The 25178-nt window shown below is 37.5% G+C and overlaps 1 protein-coding gene across 1 annotated transcript in view; it reads right to left on the bottom strand.

Moving 5' to 3' along the window:
• CFAP61 (cilia and flagella associated protein 61) overlaps positions 1 to 25178 on the bottom strand; it is a 362517-nt gene that overhangs the window by 139379 nt on the left and 197960 nt on the right. Inside the window, exon 23 of the mRNA XM_036749971.1 lies at positions 2932 to 3030. Coding sequence (XP_036605866.1) covers positions 2932 to 3030 — 99 coding nt within the window. The remainder of the gene's footprint in view (positions 1 to 2931; positions 3031 to 25178) is intronic.

Below are 25178 nucleotides of genomic sequence, written 5' to 3'. Positions count from 1 at the left end.
TAATGGGGTAATAGATGAACATTTTTCTTTTTGATCCACACATTGGATAGTAGAGATACTATTCTCTTTTCTAAGCTCAAACAGAATCCTAGTAATGGAAGCACATTAGCTATATTGTAAAGACTGTGAAAGGTAATGCAGTTCTTTGCTTTGTGTCTCTCTCTGTGAAGGCCATAGGGGGATGAAACAGCACACACAAAAATTCTTTTAATGAGAAAAGAATATCAGATATGTCTGGATCATAGGAAAATAATGCATACTAGAGTAAAAATTCCCTTATGAAAAGTTTTTGACTTTTACATGAAAATAGAAAATATGCTGGGTTTAGTTATACATTTATAAGAAATCCTAGAGGGATTATTCATATTTATTGTACCATTCCTTTCATATTAGCAATATTATAGCGGGTTGTATGAGGTGAGGAAAATTTAAATACATTTAGTGTATAAGGATTACTTTCGTAAGCCTTCACTCAAAGATAAATTCTACCAGGGGAAATCTGTAGAAGGCTAAGGTAATACTATTTTTAATGATAGTATTATTGATAATGTCAGAATGCATATTTAATAGCTTAAGTCTGAGAGTTTGCCTGACGAGAATTGGCACATAAAAGCATTAATTTTTAGTTGTTTCTTGAGAAGAAAAAGGAAGCCCTAGATATTTGAGGGTGATAATCTGATAGTTTGTTAATAGACTGAATTAAAGGCATTTCTCGTTTTTAAAATGTGACTTTAGAAGTGAAAAATCTAACTCCCTCCTTTTTCCCAGCAAAAATATTGGAATTTTATTGATTTATTCAGCAGATGGGAGAAAGCAAACCTTGGGAAGGAGAAGTATGTATTTTTCCAAAGTGATTTCCCTGAGCAGACAGTTAATGGCCGTTAATAGTCCAGCATGGGAGAAGCTGTCTCACTGATGGCTTGATGACAAGAAAGATAAATATACCAGGGCTCCTGAGGAGACAAAAGGGACCAAGGCAGGTAGCTTCTGGAAACAAAGAAGCCTTGTGGATACACTTGTTCCTGCCTCTTAAAGAGAGATAGATCTTATCTTCACTGGAAATTTTGGAAATGGACAGTAAAAACAAACCATAACTGCCAAACTTCAGGGTCAGAAAAATGCTAAGAAAAAAAAAAAGATAGGTCACAGTTGTGAAATAACCAGCTCCACCAAAGGACTGGTAGTAAAAATTTAGGTGCAGGCTAGCTCTGTGTACAAAATTAAAGCAAGACACCTATAGGAAAATGTAAATAGGATGGAGTCTTGTACTTAATATGATGATGAACTTTTTGAATTTCAATGGACCTGGGAAATAAAGACGTTATTACAATAATATCTTATATTTGTATAAAGCTTTATAGTATACAAAGCACTTTCACATGCTCATCTCATATGATCTTTTTTTTAAATTAACTTTTGTTTTATATCATTATAACAATCTTAGGAGACAGTTAAGGTCAAATGGTTGAATAGGTTTCTTGCTTCTTTTCTCTCCTGCTGTCTGCCTTTTGATGATATCCCTTGTCACTAGCACAAGAAGGGTGTCAAGGTTGGGAAAAGGAAGGGAAAATCAACTCAGTCAACTGTGCTTCTTGTCACTAGCTAGGGCAAAAAAAAAACATTTGTAGAGAGAAGTTTTAAATAAATGGCTAAAATTAAATTTAGGAGACATTTATTGCATGACTACCCTACATGTGGGCATTTGAGCAATCTGTAGAGCTCAGATGTCCATGTTATTCTCATATCCCATGACCAAAGGTAACTGAGAACGGGCTGTATCTGTGGAGATAATATGAATTGCCATTTTCCTGGTTAGAGCTTCTACAAGTAGTTGCTGAGAACCATGGCATCACTGACCTCAGATGTGGGTGCCTGAATGACTTGGATTTTGTTTACACATCTAGTGATGAGATCATTCTCAAATGATGCTAGCTATTACTCTCTGTCAAATCATTCAGAGCAGCATGGTTAGTAGAATCTCAGAGGCTCTCACAAAGCAAACCTAATTTGGACACCAGTCCTATAAGCAATTGGTATCATTGCATGGAATTTGCTGAATTGCCCAGATTTTCAGATATCGTGAAGACAGAGCCCATGTCTTAGAGGGAATCACAGATTATGAATGGAAGTTTTTGTTGGCAAATTTCGAAGCTGCATGTGATTAATAGAAAAGCTTTGATCATAAAAGAAGTATTAAAATAGCATAAGCCATATTTTTATGACATGGCCAATTGGGGGATTTGTTTGGTTCAACCATATATAGTTGTTACATGGGTTCTGGGTTTTTTTTTCTTCTTTTTAATGTGCATAGAAGGGAGAGAAAATAGATTCCTGTTCATTTAAATATCATGCATATATATTTATATATAAAGGTAGCATAAACCTGTTACTACCTGTGAGCCAAAAGTAATTTTCTGGGTTATTTTTTAAAATCACAGCAACCCTTTCTATAGGCTTTGAGAAAAGACCAGTTTACTGCCTTCTTAGGAGTAGTATTTTTAGTTCTTAATAAGCAGTTGTAAAATGACAAAGTTAGAATGCATATAGTTTAGCAACAAAACTGAAACCCATCAATTTCTACCATTCAGTTGTAAGCAACAGACTATATTCTATTTCAAAATACTTTCATGTGGCATCATGGAAAGAACACTAGACCCAGAGTCAGGAGACCATATATTCAAATTTTACCTCAAACACTGATAAGCTGTGTAATCAGAGGCCAGTTATATAACTTTTTAGCACCCTAGTTACCCCAGCTCAAACTGAGGATAATAATCTCCCAGGCTCATGGTTAAAAAACTACCATGTAAATCTTAAATGAAAATGTAAGTTAAGTTATTATTCTCTACAATTTGTTATTTAGGCTAAATATAAATGCATATACATTCCAATACTCCAGTTTCAGAATGAAGAAACAAACAGAACTCATACTCGCTTGCTAAAAATTTCCTCTCTCCAGTGTTCAGAAGATTTTTTCCTGGAAGTCCATGTATTGAAATCAGTGTAAGGTTGTTAAACTTCAGGTGTGGGCTAAGGAAGAAACAGAATATGATGCACAATTCACGCAGAGTTTATTAAGATTTAATTTGCTAATATTTTAAAAATAACATTTATTTCAACTAAGGAAAACATTTTAGTAAATACATTCAAATAGAGCTTTTTTCTTTCTTTAACATTTAATTTTTTCTCAATTACATGTAAACAAAAATTTTAGCATTCTTTTTTTAAAATTTTGAGTTCCAAATTCTCTCCCTCCCTCCTTCTCCTTCCCTCTCCTTGAGAAGGCAAACAGGAGCTAGTTTTTACTCCAATGAAAATGTGAAGAAGCCATTCCAGCTGTTTATTGGTGAGTTGTAAAACAATATGCAATGTTTCCTCAGTTGCTACTTAATAAAAAAGTTAACCTCTGGGTTTTTTTGTTTTCTTTTCAAATACAATAAAATTCCTGCAATGTGGCAGAATTGAAAGATTTGTATCACAGCAAAAGTTTTGAATTTCATAATGGTCTTAAGAGATATGCAATCTTATTTTGAGGGATTTACATGTAATCAAATGAAGCTCATAAAATATTGCCTAATTGAGATTCTAGGCATTCCCTATGATGAATAGATTAAACAGAAAAGAAGTATCTGTCAAAAGCATACCTTATACTAATTTATCCTTCCCTAAAGTTCTTATCTGATGCCTCATTGTGCAATGGTGGGGGGGTGGGGGATGGGGGAAGAAGGTGGATTCCTGGGCTATGATGGCTGACCAGCATGGTTGCTCTTAGGCTCTGAAATAAAATGGATCTCCAGATTCACCTAGTCCAGCCTTCTAGTGTTATTGACAAAGAAACTGAGACTTGGAGAGGTTGAATGGTTTGCCAAAGGTCATCACAAGGGTGGTCATTAGAAGAGCTGGGATCTGAAGACAGGTCCCTATGCCTCCCAAATGCATAATTCCTTCCACTCTCCCACATGCCTCATCAGAAAATACTCTACTAGCTGATGAATTTTGTTGGCCCTAGCTACTTATTAAATCCCCTACCTTGTCATGGAGGGGCCTGCTATGCACATAGGGAGGATGAGTATCAACACCGATGAAATTATGGACACTTGAAATATATCCCACATGAAGGGGCTTAACTGAAAGCGTAGTCACATATACATAATAAAGGCAGGTAAGCAGGCAGACCGGAAGAGAGTCCTCAGTGCTTGCTCAGCTTCATTCATGTGGAATGAGCCAAAGCACTGGAAAGGGCATGTGTTAGATCCTCATAGCACTGCAGAATCTCTTTAGCAGAACCATCTTGGAATAGGTTTAGGGACATAGGGTACTCCCTAAAAATATTAAGTATGAGTTGCTAGGACTTTCTAACCTTAAGTCAGTTCAAGTCAGAGACAATATAAGTCACTTAAACTTTATGGGATTCAGTTTATCTGTAAAGGGAGGGCCTTGGACCTGTATAAACCTTTACAGTTCAAAATCTATGATATTATAATCCACTGGGAGAAAAAAATGCCAGTAACTGCCAAGGTTCTGTGTGTTTAGAGGTTCTCCTTTTGGGAGAAAAAAAAAGGCAGCTAAAAATTTTCCCCTAGTACAATGGTTAGGATTTGAGGGCCAGCTTTTCTAAACAAGCTGTAGCTTAATCCTCTGTGCTATAACCTTAAAGGGAGTTGGTAGAATCCCCTCTTCCTCTTATAGGGAAAAGACAGGACCTTATCTGAGGCTTCTAACTGAAGCCACAGAGAGAAGTTTCCCAACTTTATGCCTAGTGGATCATGCCTGGCAGGGATACGCAGTTATAGGTGTTAATAAAGATCCATATGAAACCTGAAACTCTCAGGCAAGATACTCCCACCAGGTCCACTGTGCAAGCTCACCATCCCTCTCTCCATGACTGACATCTTTAGCCTTGCCTATTCTCTGGACCTTGCCTATGTTTGTAAACCATGACCTAACATATCTATTTCATGCCCCTCCATTAATGACCTAGGACTATTTGGACACAAATTCTGGCTTATCTTTTGTAGACTATGCACTGTGGGCTATTGATGGGGTTTATTGAAGTGGGGTTTTGGAGTTAGAGCACTTGGGTTCAAATCATTCTTCTGCCATTTACTACTTGTGTGATCTTGGACAAGTCATGTAACCTATTTAGAACTCGATTTTCTCATCTGTAAAATGAGGGAGTTGGACTACATGACCACTAAGGTCTTTTCTAGCTCTAAATCTCTGATCCTGTGAATTAAGTTTACACAGTATTAAGTCAATAAAAGATCTAACCATTACCTGATCATTTTAAGAATTTTATTATATAATTCTGTCCCCTCTCCCACAAAAAGAATTGCCTGAATGACCTGACTTGTCTGGCTACATTGTCTAGGACTCTGCCAAATCTTCCATTTCCAATATTGTCTTAACAATCCTGAAAGTGAATAAAATCTTTTCCTTAAAGAAGAGCATTTTATTTTTCATAGCTTTCTCTCTGGTTTGGCCTGGAGTATTTCAACATTTTTACTAATTTTTTATAATTGAAGAATGCCTATTGCCCAGGCTATAATGTGTAGTTGGATGGACAATTCATATGGATTAATAATTTTGATAGACACTGAACTTGAATAATCTTTTGGACCCAGAACTGAATAGGTGGAAGGGAGCAGGTGGACTGCCTTTGGGAGATTGTCCAGTTCTTTCAGCAGCACAAGCTTTTGGTCTGAAATGAAGCCCAATCTTTTAACAGCAATATTCTTCAAGCAAAACTGTATAGCTGAGACATGGGACAGGTTACAAAGAAGAAAGCTGAGTCACCTGGTGGCATGAATGGGCTACACCACATCATCAACTAAAAGTTGTTCAAGTTGTCTGTCTGGTGTGAGATGGATGACCAGAAGGAAAAAAAAAAGATTTAACACCTCTTCTGTGGTGTTGGATGAGTCATTTAATCTCATGAGCTTTTTTCCTGATCTACGAAATGAAAAGAGGGATGAAGGAAGGAACTAGATGGCCTCTGGGAATCTTCCAGCTCTAGATATATGGTTCTACAAGTATAAATGGCAAGAGCAAGGGATGGATAGTCCATGTGTTCTAGTGATGTCCACCCAATGTCAGGAGATGCAGCATAAGGTCCCCAACAAACTGGATAGAATTTTTATGGAAGAATTAGGGGAGGGTATGGAAAAGAGACAGAGAGGATAAAAAGGCATGCATCAGTTACAGTCCTCACCACCAGAGGGAAAGAAGGTTGAACTAATGACCTCTGAGGTACACACCAGTTCTAAATCTATCATTCTATGATCTAACTATACCCATATTGATATAATCCCAAATATACCAAAATACTCAAATGACATTGTGATTTCATCAAAGTGGGCATTCCTTCCCAATGATGTAGATTGCAACCTATATTTATGGGAATATTAATCTTCCTAGGTTACTCTTTTCCATGTCTTTCATCAGTTCACCATAGAAGGGGCAGGGACTCCACAGTGCGCTAGAGGCCATCTTTTTTTTTAATCCTTCCATCATAAGGATAACAGTGGAGCGCATGGGCTATATTCTGGTTATTCCTGATTCTTATCACATAATAGCAACCCATCCATTGAAATATTTAAGTAATTTTATATACCAATCAAACATAATAAAACAACAAAACCAAGAATGTCATATTTAAAACACATTTCTCAGCCTAAGTGATATAAAAATATCAGTCAAGGTCCCCATTCTATTTAACCTAATCTTATTTTTTCACTGGGTGGGAAGGTATAATTTCTCTATGTAAAAAAAAAATCCTTTGTGCTTTTCTTATTTTGGAATATCCAAATATGTAATCTCTCATGCTCATAAATAAAGATGAACTATGATAAAAATTCAATTTTACATGTTGGCGTATAGGTGGCCCTAAAATTCAACATGGAAAATTATCCTAGATACCAACACTAGTTTGACTAAAGGATATTGAGGTGAAAACTTTTAAATTTTAAAAAATTTAACTTAAGTACCTATTAGTAATAAACAGAAGGTCCACCTTTCAAATAAGCCAGGGTTTTGGCTTCTGAGAGTCCAAAATGCAGGTTTTAACAATTAAGGAGTAGCAAAACCACTGGAAAACAATACTATTAGATTGAATGGCTTCAGTTTTAATGTATGTAAACAACACCTAACATCACGGTGAAGCATATGCTTTGAAACCACAGGTCACCATTTTGTAGAGGAAAAAAAGCGTTCAAGTTAAGAGCTCAAACCAATGAAACATTAAACAAGTGCACCTGCATTTTAGCAGCAAATAATTCCAGTGGGGATTTCATGTTGCTGTGGATACAAAGGGAAGAACAGCTCAAAGATACTTGTAAAGCAGGGAGGGATTAGAGTATCTAGGGAAATAAGTAAAAGGTATTGCGTTTCATTCCATGATTCTGGAGGACAGCGACAAAATTAGGTCTAAACAGCCTTAGCCTTCAAATAAAGGGGGGTCACATCGCCAATTTATAGGGAACATCATAAAAGAAACATAAAACTTCTAATGTTATTTTTGCTTCTGGGCCATGGCCATTTGTAAACTTGCCAGCTCATCCTTCATTAGTTTTTGCTGATTTTCCCCCCTTTGGCACAGCAAAAGCTACTGAAGCAAATGATTCAATTAACTACTTTCATTAAACCTTTCTGAATACATAGATAATCAAATATACTTTTAAGAAAGTATGGAGAAAAAGAATTGTCTCACATGGATCTAAATGTTTCCATTTAATTTATTTATACCTGAAGAATACACCAAATAACCAAACATTTTTTTAATGGGCAAGAGGGTGGGAAGTGTTTGTTTGATGATATGAGTGTTGGCTCCTTATTTTTCTACAAAGTACCTTTAGCCTCAAAGATTTGTAGTGGCTTAGGTTAGCACAGTGGATTTCAATGCTACTTTGTCACAAAAATTCTCAGTTTAAAAGCTTGAGTTTCTCAATCTGGGGTCTGTGAACTCATTTTCAAAAATGTTTTGATAATATTATTTCAATATCGTTAGTTTTCTTTGTAGTCCTATGTATTTTATTTTATACATTTAAACATATTCTGAGATGGGGATTAAAGACTTCACCAAACTGCTAAAAGGTGGGTGACAGAAAAAAGGTTAAGAACTCCTGAGCTAGCTAGTGTCAAGAAAAAGCAGAAAAATATAAATAAGCCCAGTGAAAGAAAACAAGAGCTAAATACAAAAATCAACAAAGACAAAAGTAAATTTTATTTTTTCTTATGGAAAAGCAATTTCTTTATCCCTCCACACTCCCCTCACCCTAGCCCAGTAGCATGTTTGTGGCACATTGTGTTTGGTAATTGTTGAATTTTTTTACCTTGACACACTTTACCTGTATTCTTAAATTTCCATCACAGAGTGGTCTTTTTGATGACTGCTTTTGCCACTGACCCCTCTACAACTTGTTTTTCAAAAAGCCACAAAGTAGATTGTTTCTTTTACTTTTTTCTGACTTCCCTGTCCTTCACATCTGGAATGTTCTTCCACTTCACCTCCACCTCTTGGAACTCCAGGCTTCCTTCAAAATTTATGTCAGGTGCTACGTCCTAATAGAGGCTTTCTCTTATTACCCTAATTGTTAGCACTCTGCTGTCCTCCCTCCACCACTGTGCCCCCACCTTTGGATTTATTTTGTATTTCCTTATCTGTGTAAATGTTGTTATCTCCCAATAGAATGTAAATTCCTCGAGAGGGGATGTTTCAATTTTGTCTTTTTATCTCAAGTGACTAGCATAGGCCCTGGTACATAATAAGCATTTAATAAATACTTCTTGACTTGAAGGTGCTTCTAAGATCTATGATCTTCTAAGTTTTGGCTAAAGGTCCTAAGAGGTAACTGACCATTTGATTACTAAGCCAGGTAGATTTTCTGAGGTTAGGGAGCTGCCCAGCCAGATCCCTAATTACCTGTCATCTCTCTCCTGCTGCTGCTGTCACTAGAACCTCTAATGTCTATCCAAGTTCCTTTCTATTTTACACTGGTGTGTGGAGGACTTGATGTGTTATTTCTTGAATGTATTTATTCACAAGGAAAAATAAATTTGGAAGGATCACAGGATGCTACAGGTACTGTAAAGAAAACTATTTAGCTCAGACCAGGTGGCTCCAGAATTTACTAATATATCTGAATTAAAGGACCCTGGGAAGAATTGTCAGCCCATCTATGAATTTTCTAGCCCCTGAATCCCTATCCTTAGATATCCTGCTCAATCATGGCCCGGGTTCAGAACAGCACCCTCTGTGAAGAATGCAAGGATATAGCCCAGGTTCTCAGGTCTCACTAACCACCTTCATAAATACTGAGTGACCACTTGTCAGGGGTACTATAGAAGGAGTTTCTGCTCAGGTATGATGTAGATGAGATGATCTCTGTGGTCAGTTACAGCTCTAAAGTTCTGTGATTCTGTTTCATAGTGAAAAGAGCTCTTTACTAGGAGATTACAGATTACTGGCACTAATTTACAATGGGCTTTTAGGTAGTCATTTAGCTACTGTGGGCCTCGGTTTCCTCATCTGTTAGATAAGGGGCTAGGTTCAATCACTCTGAAGGAAGTAAAAATTCATTTCTATCTTTCCCACTCCTACTTAGCCAAATAGGCCAGTCACAGTGATTAAAAGGTGCAAAGAATACTGCTATTAAATTGGCCTTTTGTTCTTCTCTTACTTTATGGTTTCTTTGATAATAAAGATCCTAGGACAGGTTTTATAAAATGGAAAGTATTTATGATGTAAATTTTAACATATATTTCTTTTTATGCTTTTTAAAATATTATTTTATTTTTCCAATTACATGTGAAGACAATTTTAACATTAATCTTTGATAAAATTTTGAGTTCAAAATTTTCTCTCTCCTTCCCTATTCTCTCCCTTCCCTAAGATAGTAAGCAACTTGATATAGGTTATATATATGCAATCATGTAAAACCTATTTCCATGTTACTCATGTTGTGAAAGGAGAAACAGTTTGCAAAACAATCACAGTTTACAAAAGGAAAAAAAACAAAAAAATAAAGTGAAAATAGTATGCTTTGATCTGCATTCAGACTCTATTAGGTCTTTCTCTGGATGTGGATAGCATTTTCCATTGTGAGTCTTTTGGAATAGTCTTGGATCATTGTATTGCTGAGAAGAGCTAAATCATTCATAGTTGATCATTACACAATATTTCTGTTACTGTGTACAATATTCTTCTGATTCTGCTCATGTCACTTTGCATCAGTTCGTATAAGTCTTTCTAAGTTTTTCTGAAATCTGCCTGCTTGTAATTTCTTTTTTTTTCACCAAATAATCAAAATCTTTATTATAAAAAATGAGTCACTGGAAGGAGACACTGCTTGTCATTTCTTATGGCACAATAGTATTCCATTACATTCATATACCACAACTTGTTTAGCCATTCCCCAATTAATGGATATCCCCTCAATTTCCAAGTCTTTGCCACCACAAAAAGAGCTGCTACAAATATTTTTGTACAATAGCTACTTTTCCCTTTTTATTATCTCTTTGGAATACAGACCTAGTAGTGTTTATATATATGTAAATATATATATATATATATATTTCTTAAGGATTTTAAAAAATGCGGAACCTAATCTAGTTGTAATATTTCTTTGATAGTATGATATGAAGACACACAGATCTTGTGTTGATCTCCAGCTACTATACACCAGCCAAACTTATTTAAGAATGTAGGCTACTTTCCCTTATAGAAAGCATGGAAACACACACACACACACATATCTTCAAAGATGCATGATTTTCATTCCTCTGTCAACAAAGATTATACCCCTTCTATGTCTTAGTAGATAGCCACAAATGAGGTACTACAGCCCATCCTTCAGGTGACGAGTCTTTTTAAAGTTCTCTAGGCTGGTGCTTGGAGGATGGACATATCCTCAAGACATAACTTGGTAGAGCTTGTGTTCTGATTATATAATCTGAGAACCCAAAGTCACCTTCTGTTCCATAATAAAGCACTAGAGTTGGACTTCAGTATGAACTCTGTTTAGTAAGCTTAATTAATAACTAAAATCTATAACTGTGTTAACTAAGAGTTCCATGAGGTCAATGGTCCTATCATATATTTCTTTGGTATTTCCCACAGCACCTTAGCACAGATGTTAGCATACAATCGATGTTCATTTTTTTAATTGACAGGAAATCTCTATATCTATGCCATGGCATATTTTGTCCTATTGTATAGAAGGGATCTTTACTCTGTGATGACATGATAAAAACCTAGTAAAGTCAACTTCATGTTATCTAGAAGTAAAGAAAATACCCCTAGATTTGAGGAACCAAAAGGAAATGAAATCTAAGGCATGGATACTCAGATTTCAAAGACTGGCTCAAAGAGAAGAGAATATGATTTATGGAGTATAGGAATACTGAGAATACTGTCTGAGAATACTACCAAAACACAGAAGTCTATGAAGAAGGAAGATTTTTGTTTTATTCTACTCTTTTTCTGTCACTTTGAAAATTCAGGAAAATTATTTAGAATTCAGGAAAATATTTTCCTTCAAGAAGCCATTACTGAATATCTTCTATGGGTACTTCAAGGGATGATGAAAATGACACAGTATTCTGAAAGGTCTTCTCAAGACCTCAAAGAGCATAAAGTCTAAAAGGGGGGCCTAAGGTATATACACAAATACCTATAATTCAAAACAGATAAAAGCACTGGACTTGGAGTCAGAGGATGTAGGCTAAAAAAACTGACCAGCAATCATATATTTTATTTGTGTGTGCACCTTATATCCCCTGTATGATGCTGGAAAAGTCAATCACCCTTTCTAAACCTAAGTTTTCTCATTTGTACAATAAAAGATTTGAACAAGGTGATCACCTAGGTCCCTTTCAAGTCTATATCTATGATTTTAATTTATAAGAGATTTTTTTTTAAAAAAAAGAAAAGGCTTTAGAGCAAGGTGTGGTGGCATATGCCTGTAATCTGGGCTACAAGGGAGGCTGAAGCTAGGGGATCATCTAAGCTCAGGAATTCTGAGCTACCGCAGGCTAAGCTAATGAGGTAGCCACACTAAATCTGGTGTCACTATGGTGAGTTCCTGCATGCAAAGGGTCACTAGGTTGCCTAAAGAGGGGTGAACTAGTCCAGGTGTGGAATGCTGCAAAGCTCCTGTGCCTATTGATTAGAGAAATGCAAATTAAAACAACTGTGAGATACTACCACCTATCAGATTGGCTAATATGACAAAAAAGGAAAATGATAAATATTAGAGGGGTTGTGGGAGAACTAGGACACTAATGCACTGTTGGCAGAGGTGTGAACTGATCCAGCCATTCTGGAAAGCAATTAGAAACTATACCCAAAGGGCTATAAAACCTATATATACCATGTATACATACATATATATATATATATATATATCATGCATATATATCATGCATATATATACCATGTGTATATATATGTATATTTGATCCAGTAATACCACTGCTAGTTCTATATCTCAAAGAGATTTTAGAAAAGGGAGGGGGTGGAGAACCTATTTGTACAAAAAATATTTATAGCATCTCTTTTTGTGGTGGCTAAGAATTGGAAACTGAGGGGTGCCCATCAATTGGGGAATGGCTGAACAAGTTGTGGTATATGATTGTAATGGAATACTATTGTGTGATAAGAAATGACAAGCAGAGTGGTTTCAGAAAAACATGGAAAGACTTCCATGAACTGATACAAAGTGAGGTGAGCGGAACCAGGAGAACATTTTACATAGTAACAGCAATGTCATACAATGAAGAACTGTGAATGACTTAGCTGTTCTTAGCAATACAATAATCCAAGATAATCCCAAAGGACTCATGATGAAAAATGCTATCCAACTACAGAGAAAGAATTTATGTTGTCTGAATACAGGTTAAATTAAACTTTTTCTTTGTTCCTTCCTTCTTTCCTTCCTTCCTTCATTCATTCATTGTTTCCTTCTTCCATTTCTTTCTTTTTATGTTGGAGTTTTCTTGCACAAAATGATTAATATGGAAGTGTTTTACATGATTGCACATATATAACCTATATCCGATTGCTTACCCTCTCAGGGAGAAAGAAAGGGAAGAAGGGATAGAATTTTAAACTCAAAACATAGCTGGTCAGACCTGTGCCTCAGCACCCAAGTGGAGGATGGACTGCAGAAGGGAGAAACCAGTTAGACTGTTGGAGCCATGGTTCAGGCAAGAGTCAACAAGAGTAAAGTGCCAGCAGCAGAAGTGGAAGGTGTCAGATGATCGGCCGAGATATTGCTGAGGGAGATTCCATTAGCCTTGACAAGTTACTAGAAGTGGGTGCGGGGGGTTGGGGGAGGAGGAATAGTGGAAAGAGGCAAAAGTGTGACTCAGAGGATGGTAATATAATCACCAGAAATGGAAAAGTTAAGAGGAGGAACAGGTTTGGCCAGGAAGATGATGAGCCCAGTTTGAGCCATGATGTCCAGAAGGCAGTCAGAAATGTGGTGCTATGTACCATACAAATAATCCCAGCAGCAGGTTGCTGCTGGCAATACCTAGCTTTTGAAATAACTGTTTGAAGAGGAGATACAAAGGAGCTCCAGGGAAATCTGGAAGCTGGAGATAGTTTTACTCACTATATTTACTCTCCTGGCATGGTGTCACAACTCAGTCAAAAGGCTACACCCACAGACCCAGAAGGCTACATGTGGACTCGAGGCCAGAGGTTCCCCACCCCTGCTCAGTAAGATATGGGTCCCAAACACCTCTGATACATGTTGATACACTGGACACATTCCACCTCTGACACTTCCCCATCCATCTTGACCTCTCTGTAGCATCTGGTACTGTTGACTTCTATTCCTGGATACTCTCTCCTCTCTGGATTTTCATGACTCCATTCTTTCTTAGCAGTGTTCCTTCTTCCTGTGTTATCATTCCTTTTCAGTCCCTTTTGTTGGATCCTCATTCACATCTTGCCCCTTAACCATAGGTATATCCTAGGACACTGTGCTGGGCCACTTCTTTCTCTACACTTTCTCACTTGGTGACCTTGTTATCTCCTATAGATTTAATTATCTTTACATAGATGACTCCCAGATCTATTTGTATCTATCCCTACTCCCTCTCTCAAGAGCTCCAGTCTTACATCATGAACTGCCTACTGGACATTGTGAATATATAGGTTTCCCTATAGCCCTAGAAAACTGAACAGGTCCAAAACAAAACTCATTTATCTTTCCTCAAAAAACCCATCCTTCTTCCATATTTCTCTATGCCTGTTGAGATCATCGCCATCCTTCCAGTCATCCAGGTTCACAATCTCAATGTCATCCTTGATCCCTTATGCTCACTCATCCCATATAGTCAACGAGTTGCCAAATCTCATTGTTTCTATCTCCCACAATATCTCCACCCACAGAATCACCACTCTAGTTTAGGCCCTCATTTTCTTTTACCTGGACTATTGCAATGGCCTCCTAGTTCATCTCCTAGCTTCAAGTCTTGCCCTACTCCAACTTCCTAAACACAGGTGTGATCATATCACTTCTCTATTCAACCAATTCCACTGGCTCCCTCTTACCTCCAGGAGTAAATGGAAACTCCTCTATTTGGAAGCTACCACCCTTCACAACCTGGCCTCAGTCTATCTTTCTAGCCTTATTACACATATCCCTACATACTGTAAAATTCAGGCAATCTGTATTTCCTACTGTCCTTCACGCAGAGTACTCCATTTCCTATCTCTCCACCTTTGTACTGGCTATTTCCACACTCCTACCTCAACTCTTCCTCTTAAGTCCCACTATTTCCTTCAACAGTTAGTTGAAGCACCACCTTCTACCTGAAACCTTTTCCAATGTTCCAGCTGCTAATACCCTTGCCCCACCATATTATGTCTATTTTGTATATATTTATATGTATATATTATTTCTTTCCAATCATATGTAGTAAGGGAAAGGATAGTTTCAGTTTAGTATTTGTGTCCTTAGTGCCTAGCAAAGTGTCAAGCACAAAGCAGATGTTTGATGGAAGTTTGTTGATCGATCGACATTTTTTAAAATTATGTAATCTTGAGCAAGGAGGGCAGGTAGGTGGTGTGGTGGATAGAGCACTGGGCTGGGAATCAGCAAGACTCATCTTCATGAGTTCAAATGCAGCCTCAGACACTCAGGCAAGTTGCTTAACCCTGTTTGCCTCAGTTTCCTCATCTGTAAAATGAGCTGGAGAAGGAAATGGCAAAGCACTCCAGTATTTTTGCCAAGAAAACCCCACATGGGGTCACGAAGAGTCACACATGACTAAAACAAATGAAGACTAACAACCCTGAGCAAGTCAGTGATCCTCCCTAAGCCCCAATTTCCTAATCTGTAAAAAGACAATAGTAGTACCAGTAGTTAGCACTTTACTCACAGAGTTGTTTTGAAACTCAAATTAGATGATATGTGGAAAGTTCATTTTATAGATATAAATGCAGATAGATAGATATAGATAGATATCAACCATTATCATTATATAGGAAATTGCATGAGCAAAAAGTTAATGGAGATGCTCTTATTTTATAATGAGAAATTGGAGTTAAAAGCATAACTAATTAGCATACCTTTAAGAGAACTTTGGGTTATAATTTTCTGATAGCAGATTGTAAAGTAATTATTAGAAAGATTGGTCTTGACACCTAACTTAACTTCAGAAGTGGGGAACCTGCAGCCTCGAGGTCACATGTGGCCCTCTAGGTCCTCAAGTGCGGCCCTTTGAATCCAAACCTCACAAAACAAATCCCCCCCTTCATAAAAGGATATATTCTGTGAAGGTGGGATTCAAAGGGCTACACATGGCTTTGAGGCTGCAGGTTCTACACCCCTCCTCTAGGTTATTCTCATCACTGTATCAGTATCAGTCTCTGACAGTATCCATTGTGACAGTGACTCAACAACAAAGCACAATATGACCCATCCTATTCATCTCTGCCACAACTTGACATCAGTTCACTAGGGATGATGGAAGGGAAACCATGTCTGAATGATGCACACCCGCTAATACTGAACACATGGCAGACCACAACATTATTTTGGATTTGTCCTGGTATGAAAAAAAAAGCAATCCACAGTGGCTTGGTATATCAATTCATATGGCAAACACAGATAGTATAAAACAATGAGGACCATGAAACCATTCATTCCATGTTAGCTCTGTGATCAGCAAGTAAGCACTAACTATTTAATTAGTCAACTAATTAGTGACAGGCAACAGGGAAGGTTTCAGATGTTCTCAGACAAATGTAAAGATAAAAAGCCTAATTAAGCCGCAAGCACTAGGCTAGCTATTGCCAAACGGGACAGATGTGCAGGGTATTGTGTAATACTGTGCCGCCTGATAACAGGAGTTATAGTCGTTCTGCCACAATGGTGCTTTAAAAAAAATACCCTACTATTTCCAAGCTATTCTCAGTTACCTTAATAAACCCAACAAAGGGCACTGGGGCTGTAGTCAGAAAATTAGAAACTTAACTCTTTGGTAAGACTATTTAATCTCCGTCTGAGGAAACAAAACAAAACAAAACAAAACAAAAAACCCTTGATGGTCTATTCAGATAAAAATTGAAGATGATGCTTGCTTAAGTATTTTAAATACCTCACCAGTGCTTTTATGAAAAAGGCAGATATCTAATTCATCAAAAAAAGAAAAGAATCATGAGAATGGAATTCAATACTTTGATTATTTCTGTGGCATTTTTATGCATGTTTCTAGTGCCTTTCAAGTGATTCTTTACATTAGAAAATGAATTAAGGAGGATTTCAAAATAATGAATTGAGTTTGCTCCCCAACCAGAGATAATATAATATTCCTACATATTTGCATGCTAAAAGTTAAATACTGAATACAACAGACCCCAAAGGCAAGAAGTACCTCTGGAGAAATTTCTCTGCATCTTCTGGTATTTCTGCCACTGCTCAACAATCATAGAGCCTTTATCCAATAAATTAAAAATGAAATATTATAAACTAAACTCATCATTATCACTATTAAGGAATATTTATTTAAAAGTCCACAACTTCATAAATTGTGTTTGTTTTGGGACCAGTTCTTCATTAACTGGGGTATAGCAAATCATTTTTAATGTAAAAAGCTTGAAATATTCAATAACTTCTATTTGTTGCTTGGGATAAAGCAGTCGTGGGCAAATGTAATACTGGCAAGCAATGTCTAGAAAAACTCTGATTGAGAAAACAATGTTCCTGGATCCTCAAAAAGGGTCCCTAGATTTCATTAATTGTCCCCAAGGGGGAAAAATCACTTCTTCATCTACTGTTCCAAGTTGGGACCCAGCTGTGAACATTCCACCTTCTATATAGTTACTGGTTCTCCTAGCATGACGATTTTAGGAGATGCTATTCTCGTTGTAAGTATTGAGCAATTTGAGCAAGGCAATCTTCAATTTACATATACTCCTTACATATTAACAGCCACCCTGGAACAGCTGTCTCAGCCAGATGGCCTGGTGGCCACAGGAACTCCCCTTCCCTTGCTTTTAAAATCTCACTGCTGCTGCTCAGGATTCTCCTCCCCTTCTCCGTTCCCTTAAACCCCAGAGGCTGGTTCTCCCCTGCACCTTCCTCTTTCTCCCATGCTCTAGCCCCCAGCCTCAGAAACCTTGGGGGTCCTCATCACATCACCTCACTCCCCCTCACCCCACTATTCGCTTTACCCCAGCAATCCTAACCCAGATTTTGTGATGAAAAGCCCATGGCTGGTTAAGTCTGTTTTTCCTCCAAAATACAGGGGAATTCAGCTTTACTTGTTTTTTTTATATCCCCACTAACTCCTACATGCAATTTCCCCAACAAGGCAAAATGAGAAGGCAGGTGGGGGTGGGGGAGGGGGAGTGGAAGATGAAATAGTGTGAAACTTCTTAATCTCCCTGCATGTTTCCCATGATTGTTAGCAGTAGAAATTCTGAGAAAATTTCCAAAGGTCTGTGTGTCGGTTAGGAGACGGGAGGATAGTATAGAAAAGAAACTATCAAACTAGGGAAGGAGATAAACCCTATTTGAAAGCAACAGGTGTTGGCAGTGGAAAGGGAAGCAGGATAACTAATCCCTAGAGCCCTTGGAAGAAAAGAAAAGGTGCGACTGAAGAACAAGTTTGGCCTGAGAAGTGTCCCTGGGAACTGATGCTGGCGGGGGCTGCTGACCCCTTTGAAGCCTCCTTCTCACCCCTCAAGTTTCCCCTCAGCTCGGAAACTTGATTCTGAATTCAGAGTCTCCATCTTTGAGCCTCTGCTTCTCAGTCTGCCTTATGGGAGCTGCCTCTTCAGGCCTTGGAACATGAGAGAACATACGGTCCTTGAGAGCCCAGACTGTCATGCCGTTTTTGTATCCTCAGTATCCAGAACCTGTGTTGCCATGAGGTGAGAAATGGCATGAACAACCTCTCAGATGAGACCATGCTCAGGCTCTCCATTATTGAACTAATCTAGCACAAAGTATTCAGAAGCCACCCTAAACATGGAAGAAGCAGCCACCTAAACACACAAGGATAGAAGGAACACTTAATTGGGGGTGAGAGGACCTGGTTTGGGATCCTAACTCTAATATTTATTATCCACATAACCTTGGCAAGCCACTTAATTTTTTCTAATACCCCCTTAGTTCTCTTGCCTCTCTGAAACTCTGATTCTGTGATCCTGTAAGGCCTTCCCTACCCCACCCACAGCATCTGCCATGGTGCCATTTCCCATTCTGATTTGATTCAAAACTCTCATTAATGAAGTCATTCCCTTCAACTGTAAACAGGTCAAGTACTTATTGACTGTTTATTGTCACTGTTTGCCCAGCACCATAAGGCAGCTAGGTGGCACAGTGGATAGAGTGCTTGGCCTGGGGTTAGGAAGACTCATCTTCCTTAGTTCAAATCTGACCACAAGACACTTACTAGCTGTGTGACCCTGGGCAAGTCACTTAACCTTGTTTGCCTCAGTTTCCTCATCTACAAAATAAGCTGGGGAAGGAACTGGCAAACCATTCCATTATCTTTTCCAAGAAAACCCCACATGGGGTCATGGAGAGTTGGATATAGCTGAAACAACTAAACAACAGCAAGGCAGGCACCAATTTATACACAATAAAGTTGGTGATATTGCTTCCAAAAGGCTAATGCTAAAATAAACATATTCTCTGGCAAAACAGTAAGGCTTCTTGACCCCTCCCACGATTACATTGTGGGGAAGGAGTTAATAAAGAAAAAAAAAGAAGAGAAGAAATGGATCTCTTATGTCCATCTTTGCCTATAAAATAAAATTAAATGCATTTTAAATTTTTTGTAATGGGTCAAAAATATAGCTTGCACTTAGGTGGATGACTGAGTCTGTTATGCTACATAACTGTAAGAGTTCACAAGATTTCCTGGAAAAATGATTGGTGCACTCTGCCTCAAATGGATTTTCCAGGAACTACAGCCCTAGTGCTATATTTAATAGCATAATACAGTAGTACAAAAAAGCAGTTTTCTAAATCTTTCAAACAAGGAGATTTGATTCTCATTAGTCTTTCAATGTTTGGTGATAAATATAATTCTTAAGTCTTTCCCTACAAACTCAAATCATTTCTGAAATTTAGTTCAAAAGATCTTGATGCAGATAAAGCAAAATCTGTTGTGGGTTGCCATGGTATTGCTTAATTTAAAATAATTAAGTAGGAAAAATAATGAGCCAAAAACTGCTTCCTCTTTTAAGGATTAGAGGCCTGCAAAGTGATTCAATCAATTTATTTTAGTGCGTATAACCTGTATAAGAATGGAAGAAAACCATGACTAGATTAAACTAAAATGAATTAAAAGATCTCTCTGATTAGGGGGTTTTTATCGACCAACTCCTCGTGCCAAAATTTAAATTGTTCTCTGGTAGCTCTTTACTTGTTGATACCATAAGAAAAAAAGCAGGTTATAAGTATGTATCTATCTTAAACAGGACATGTTTTTGGCCTTGCTTTTTATTACCAGTGCCTAGCACAGTCAGTGTCTGGCACACACTAAGTGCTTAGTAAATGATTATTGATAGATTGATTAAAATAGAATTGAGGTCATATTGACTATAACGTATATATGCAATATGAATTCTCTGCTAGGAGAATTTGGATTTAGAAAGCGGTTGGTTAAAAGCTATTTTTGAGTAGCTTTAGATAATGTAGTGATTGAGTATAATGGAAAAGAACAATCCAGAGACAGACCCAGTCCTGCCACTAGCTAGTTATGACCTTGGGAAAATCACTCTACCTCTGATTCAGTTGTCTTGTTTATAAAATAGAGGGGCGGAAGGAAATAATCTCTATTGGTGCTTCCAATGATTCTATGATCTCTGTGCTCTTCGATATGAACTGACCTATTAGTTACTCCTCAGGCAACATTCAAAACACTGTAGAAGTTTGCAGAAAAGGAAGCATTTTTGGTCATATTTTGGGATAGCTAGGTCACATAGTAAATAGAGCACTGGTCCTGGAGACAGGAGGACCTGAGTTCAAATCCAGCTTCACACGTGTACTAGCTGTATGACCCTGGGCAAGTCACTTAACCCTAACTGCCTTCCCCCCCCAAAAAAAGTAATATTTTGCTGCTATAATGAAATACTGTTGTAATGTGAATGCAGCTATTTTTAAACATGTTATATATTCTGCTACTTCCAACCTCAAGGAACCAGCACAATTGTGAAAAAGTGAGACTAAGTTAATCTACTTTGTTGTTGTTTACATGCATAATGCCAAATAACCAATCTGGTCTCAGTTTGGGAAACTTTGCTTAATTCTAGGTGATATAAAATAAAAACTCAGGAAAATCAATATCCTTTTGTAGAACAAACCAAGGTATCACTAAGAGAAGCCAGATAATTAAGGAGTCAAGTGGATGATAGATGTGGTGGTTGATGAAGGAAAAGATGGAAGAAGAAGGAAAAGAAAAGGTGAATGGATAAGGCAGAGATTGGTAGAAAAGTGATAGAGCCTATGAGAGAGGGGAAAATGGAAATGGAGGAAAGGATGGGCATTCAAACTAAATCTAACTATAACACATATTTCAGACTACTTCCCAGTAGAAGAGTCATCAAAACACATGAACAAATATTCTCAAAGGAATTCCAAACTGCTGATGACCATATGAAAGATTGCTCAAGATCGCTAATAAAAGAAAATTAAAGCATCTCTGGGGTCTCACCTCACTCCTTTGGCATACTTGCAGGTCATCCTATACCACAACACTCCATTTCCCAACTCTACGGCTTTGCCCCGGTTATTCTCTATGCCTGTGATGCTCTCACCTCTCACCTCTGCCTCTCAGCTTTACCAGCTTCCTTTAAGATTCAGTTCAAATCCCACTTTCTGCAGGAGGCCTTTCCTGGTCCCTTCAACTGCTGATGCCTTCCTTTTTCATATTAGTTTCGTATACCCCATATATACCTTATATGCACTAAGGTAGTTGGGAGAACACGAGTATGGAATGCTGCCTATGTGGTCAGGTTCAGTTAATGTGTGTACTAAACCTTTTTTTTCCCTTTGTCACAGGATAGGTTACTGGGAAAAGAAGGGGGGACATGCATATGCAGAAATTATTGTGATGTAAAAACAAAAAGCATTGATGAAACGTTTATTTAAAGTAGAACACATATATTTCAGTAACTGTACACATAACATGTGTGTGTATACATAAACATATTATTTCCTGCTAACGTTGTTGTTCAGTTGTTTTCAGTCATGTCTGACTCTTCATGACCCCATTTGGGGTTTTCTTGGCAAAGATAATGGGGTGGTTTGCCATTTCCTTTTCCAGTTCCTTTTACAGATGAGGTAACTGAGGCAAACAGGGTTGTGACTTGCCCAAGGTCATCCAGCTAGTAAGTGTCTGAGGGCACATTTGAATTCAGGTCTTCCTGACTCTAGGACTAGTGCTCTAAACGCAGTGCCACCTAGCAGTCCATTCTACTAACATTAGCCTTTAAAGAATCTAGTTTTTATGCCATATTCTATGTCTCATTACATATTTACAAGTAATTTTAGGTATATAAGAACCTACTATATTTGTTCAGTCCTCAGCTTCTATAAACCACATTTGCTGCAAATAACTCAGTAAACTGATTCCATTAATTTTTCACCCTGAAAAACATCTTGGCTAAACTCAATCTGGAAAATCATCCTGAAAGTAGAAAATTCAAAATGTTTTTTAAATTATTTTCCATTCTATTCCAAATTACTCACTGAATGCCATAGTTTGCAATAGGTGTTGTTTTTCCAATAATCCAAATTTCATTTGTAAAATTAGAAGTATGGGCACTATAATAATAATAATAAATATTTATATAGAGCTTTAAGGTTTGCAAATATTATCTCATTTGATCCTCATAATAACACCATAAAATAGGTACTATTCTTATCTCCATTTTACAGATGAGGGAATTAAGGCAGAAAGTAGTTAAATGACTTAACCAGGGCTACATAACCAGCCAGTAACTAAGATAGGATTTGAACTCAGATTCTCCTGACCACAAAGACTAGCACTCTATCCAGTATGATACCTAGTTGCCTCAATCTACTCATGAGCATTGGTCTTAAATTCTATGATTCTAATACTAAAAAGAAAAATCACAAGACTGATGTTTAATCTGTAATATGTCTATTATGTATATGTGTGCATATATCTATTTCTATATTTTCTCATAACCAGCCTGACCCAATCAGAAAGTTTACTAGAATCACAAAACTATAGAGTTGAACAGAACTTTTTCCCATGCCTTCATTTAATGAGCCTCAATGACATTTAGAGAAGTTATGTAACTTCCCTTCCAGTTCACAAAGCTCACTGGAGGGAGAACTGGGCTAGAAGCTGAGACAATGGTGCAAATCCCCTAGTTCTTACTCCAGTACACTTTCCATTTTGCTACTGACTAACATGTCAGGGACCTCGGGCATGGAAGACTGTAAGAGAGAAGAAAAGGGGGTACGTAAGAAGAGTGGAAGGATTATCCATATCTTAGAGAACCATGTGCTATGAAAGCTACAGTCTTTGTAAAAAATCTCATCTATCCATCTTTGAGACAATCTTCCCTTCTTTGTGCTTTGCATGGAAACCTCTGTAGTTCCCTACCTAGACTTATGGAAAATATAGACCTTTTTCAGCATCGTTCACCTATCTGTGGTCAATTTTCCTACATTTGTTCCTCTTGTCCTCTAGCACCTCCTTCGATCCCCACATTATTTTCAGTCTCAATTCTACCCTGCTCAGTTCTAAATAATGCAGAAGTTAGGTTTGCATCTGTGTGTGGTACCATGGTGTAGTAGATATAGAGTAGGCAAAGAATTGAAAAGATGCCCATCAATTGGGGATATATGATTTCATTAGCATAGGGAACTCCTGGTAAGGTAATTCTTTCTACCAGTGCAGATCAGCAACTGTTCTTCAGCTCACAACCTGGGGCCCTGAGAGGCTTGTGGTATATGATTGTGATGGAGTATTATTGTGCTATAAGAAATGACAAGTAGGGGGAAGCTAGGTGGCACAGTGAGTAGAGCACCAGCCCTGGAGTCAGGAGGACCTGAGTTCACATGTGGCCTCAGACACTTGACATACTTACTAGCTGTGTGACCTTGGGCAAGTCACTTAACCCCAATTTTCCTGCCTTCCCCCCTCAAAAAAAAGAGAAAAAAAGAAAAAGAAATGACAAGTAGGATGTTTTCAGAAAAACTGAAGATTTATATGAACTGATGCAAAGTACAGTGAGAAGAACCAAGAGAACATCGTACAGAGTAACAGCAATATTGTAACAATATATCAACTGTGAAAGGCTTCGCTGCTCTTATCAAGACAATAATCTAAGACAATTCCAAAGAGCTCATGATAAAAAATACTATCTACCTCCAGAGAGAGAGAATTGATGAACTCTGAGGGCAGAACGAAGTATAATTTTTTCACTTTCTTTATCTCACTTTTTTCTTGCAATATGGCTAATACAGAAATGTTCTGTATGATTTCACACCTGTAATTGATATCATATTGCTTGCCTTATCAATGAGTGGGGGAGGGGCTGAAGGGAAGGAGAAAATTTGGAATTCAAAAATTTTTAAATGAATGTTAAAAATAAATATGTAATAATTTTTAAAAGAAATATACTGGCTCTGTGACCTTTGATAAATAACTTAGCCTCTCAGTGTCCCATTTGTAAGCTGAAGAACAATTGCTGATCTGCATTGATAGAGTTTCCTTACCAGGAGTTCCCTATGCTAATGAAATCATAGTCCTGGATGAAAACAAAACAGAACAAAAACAAAAAACCCTAAATACATACACTCATGTAGACAAAAACATACACACACATATGCTTTTCCTCTACTGACAATCTAATGTTGCCTCTTCTTGTCATTGGAGGTGACCCTACCCCCACCCCCAGGCTTTGGAAACTTCTAGCTAGATAGAAAAGGCCAAATATGTTTCTGTTGTCTGAGGACCAACTAAGCTTTGTTTGGAAAGGCTCATCCCCAAAATGTTAGGTTGTTCATTTTTCTAGCCGTAGTAACTCATGAGTAACTGCTTACCAAATAGTTATGCTCTGGGGTGGGGCAGGGAATATGCACAAAAAAGATCTTTTGAAGGACTACAGAATATATGGACCTAGATAGGCTCTCATCATCATACAGGTCTCTTTAAGAGCAGAGACAATGCTGTGTTTTACCTCCATGTCCCCGGGGCTTAGCATAGGGCACATAGGAAGCTCTTACTTAATACAAGTTTGCTGAACTGAACTAAATAGAGCTGAATTGAATTTATGATAAGGAAATTTCTTCTTGTTCTTGCTTTGTTAGCAGTTTATTTTTTTTAAAGAAGGGTCTGCATAGGCCAAATCAAACCATAATCTACGTAGGGTTTATAGACAATAGTTGGTCAGTCTGAAGAGTTTAACGATCACCTATCTAATTTAATATGAGCAATCCTAATACTTCTGTGTCTCCCCCAAAGCTAAACTGTTGGTTTTAGCAAAGTGTAGAAAATGTGTTTTTATTTGCATATTATGAGCAATTTCATCTGAGGATAATACTAATAATACCCAATTCCACTTGTTTATAACCAAAGCTAGGATTTAAAGACTATGATGCTGACACATGACTTTATAGAATTCTATTTCTTTATATCTACACAATAATAAGAATTAAATCACACCTTAAAAA

The sequence above is a fragment of the Trichosurus vulpecula genome, chromosome 3 (genome assembly GCF_011100635.1).
Source record: "Trichosurus vulpecula isolate mTriVul1 chromosome 3, mTriVul1.pri, whole genome shotgun sequence".
NCBI lineage: Eukaryota > Metazoa > Chordata > Mammalia > Diprotodontia > Phalangeridae > Trichosurus > Trichosurus vulpecula.
This window is presented reverse-complemented; position numbering and strand designations above follow the sequence as displayed.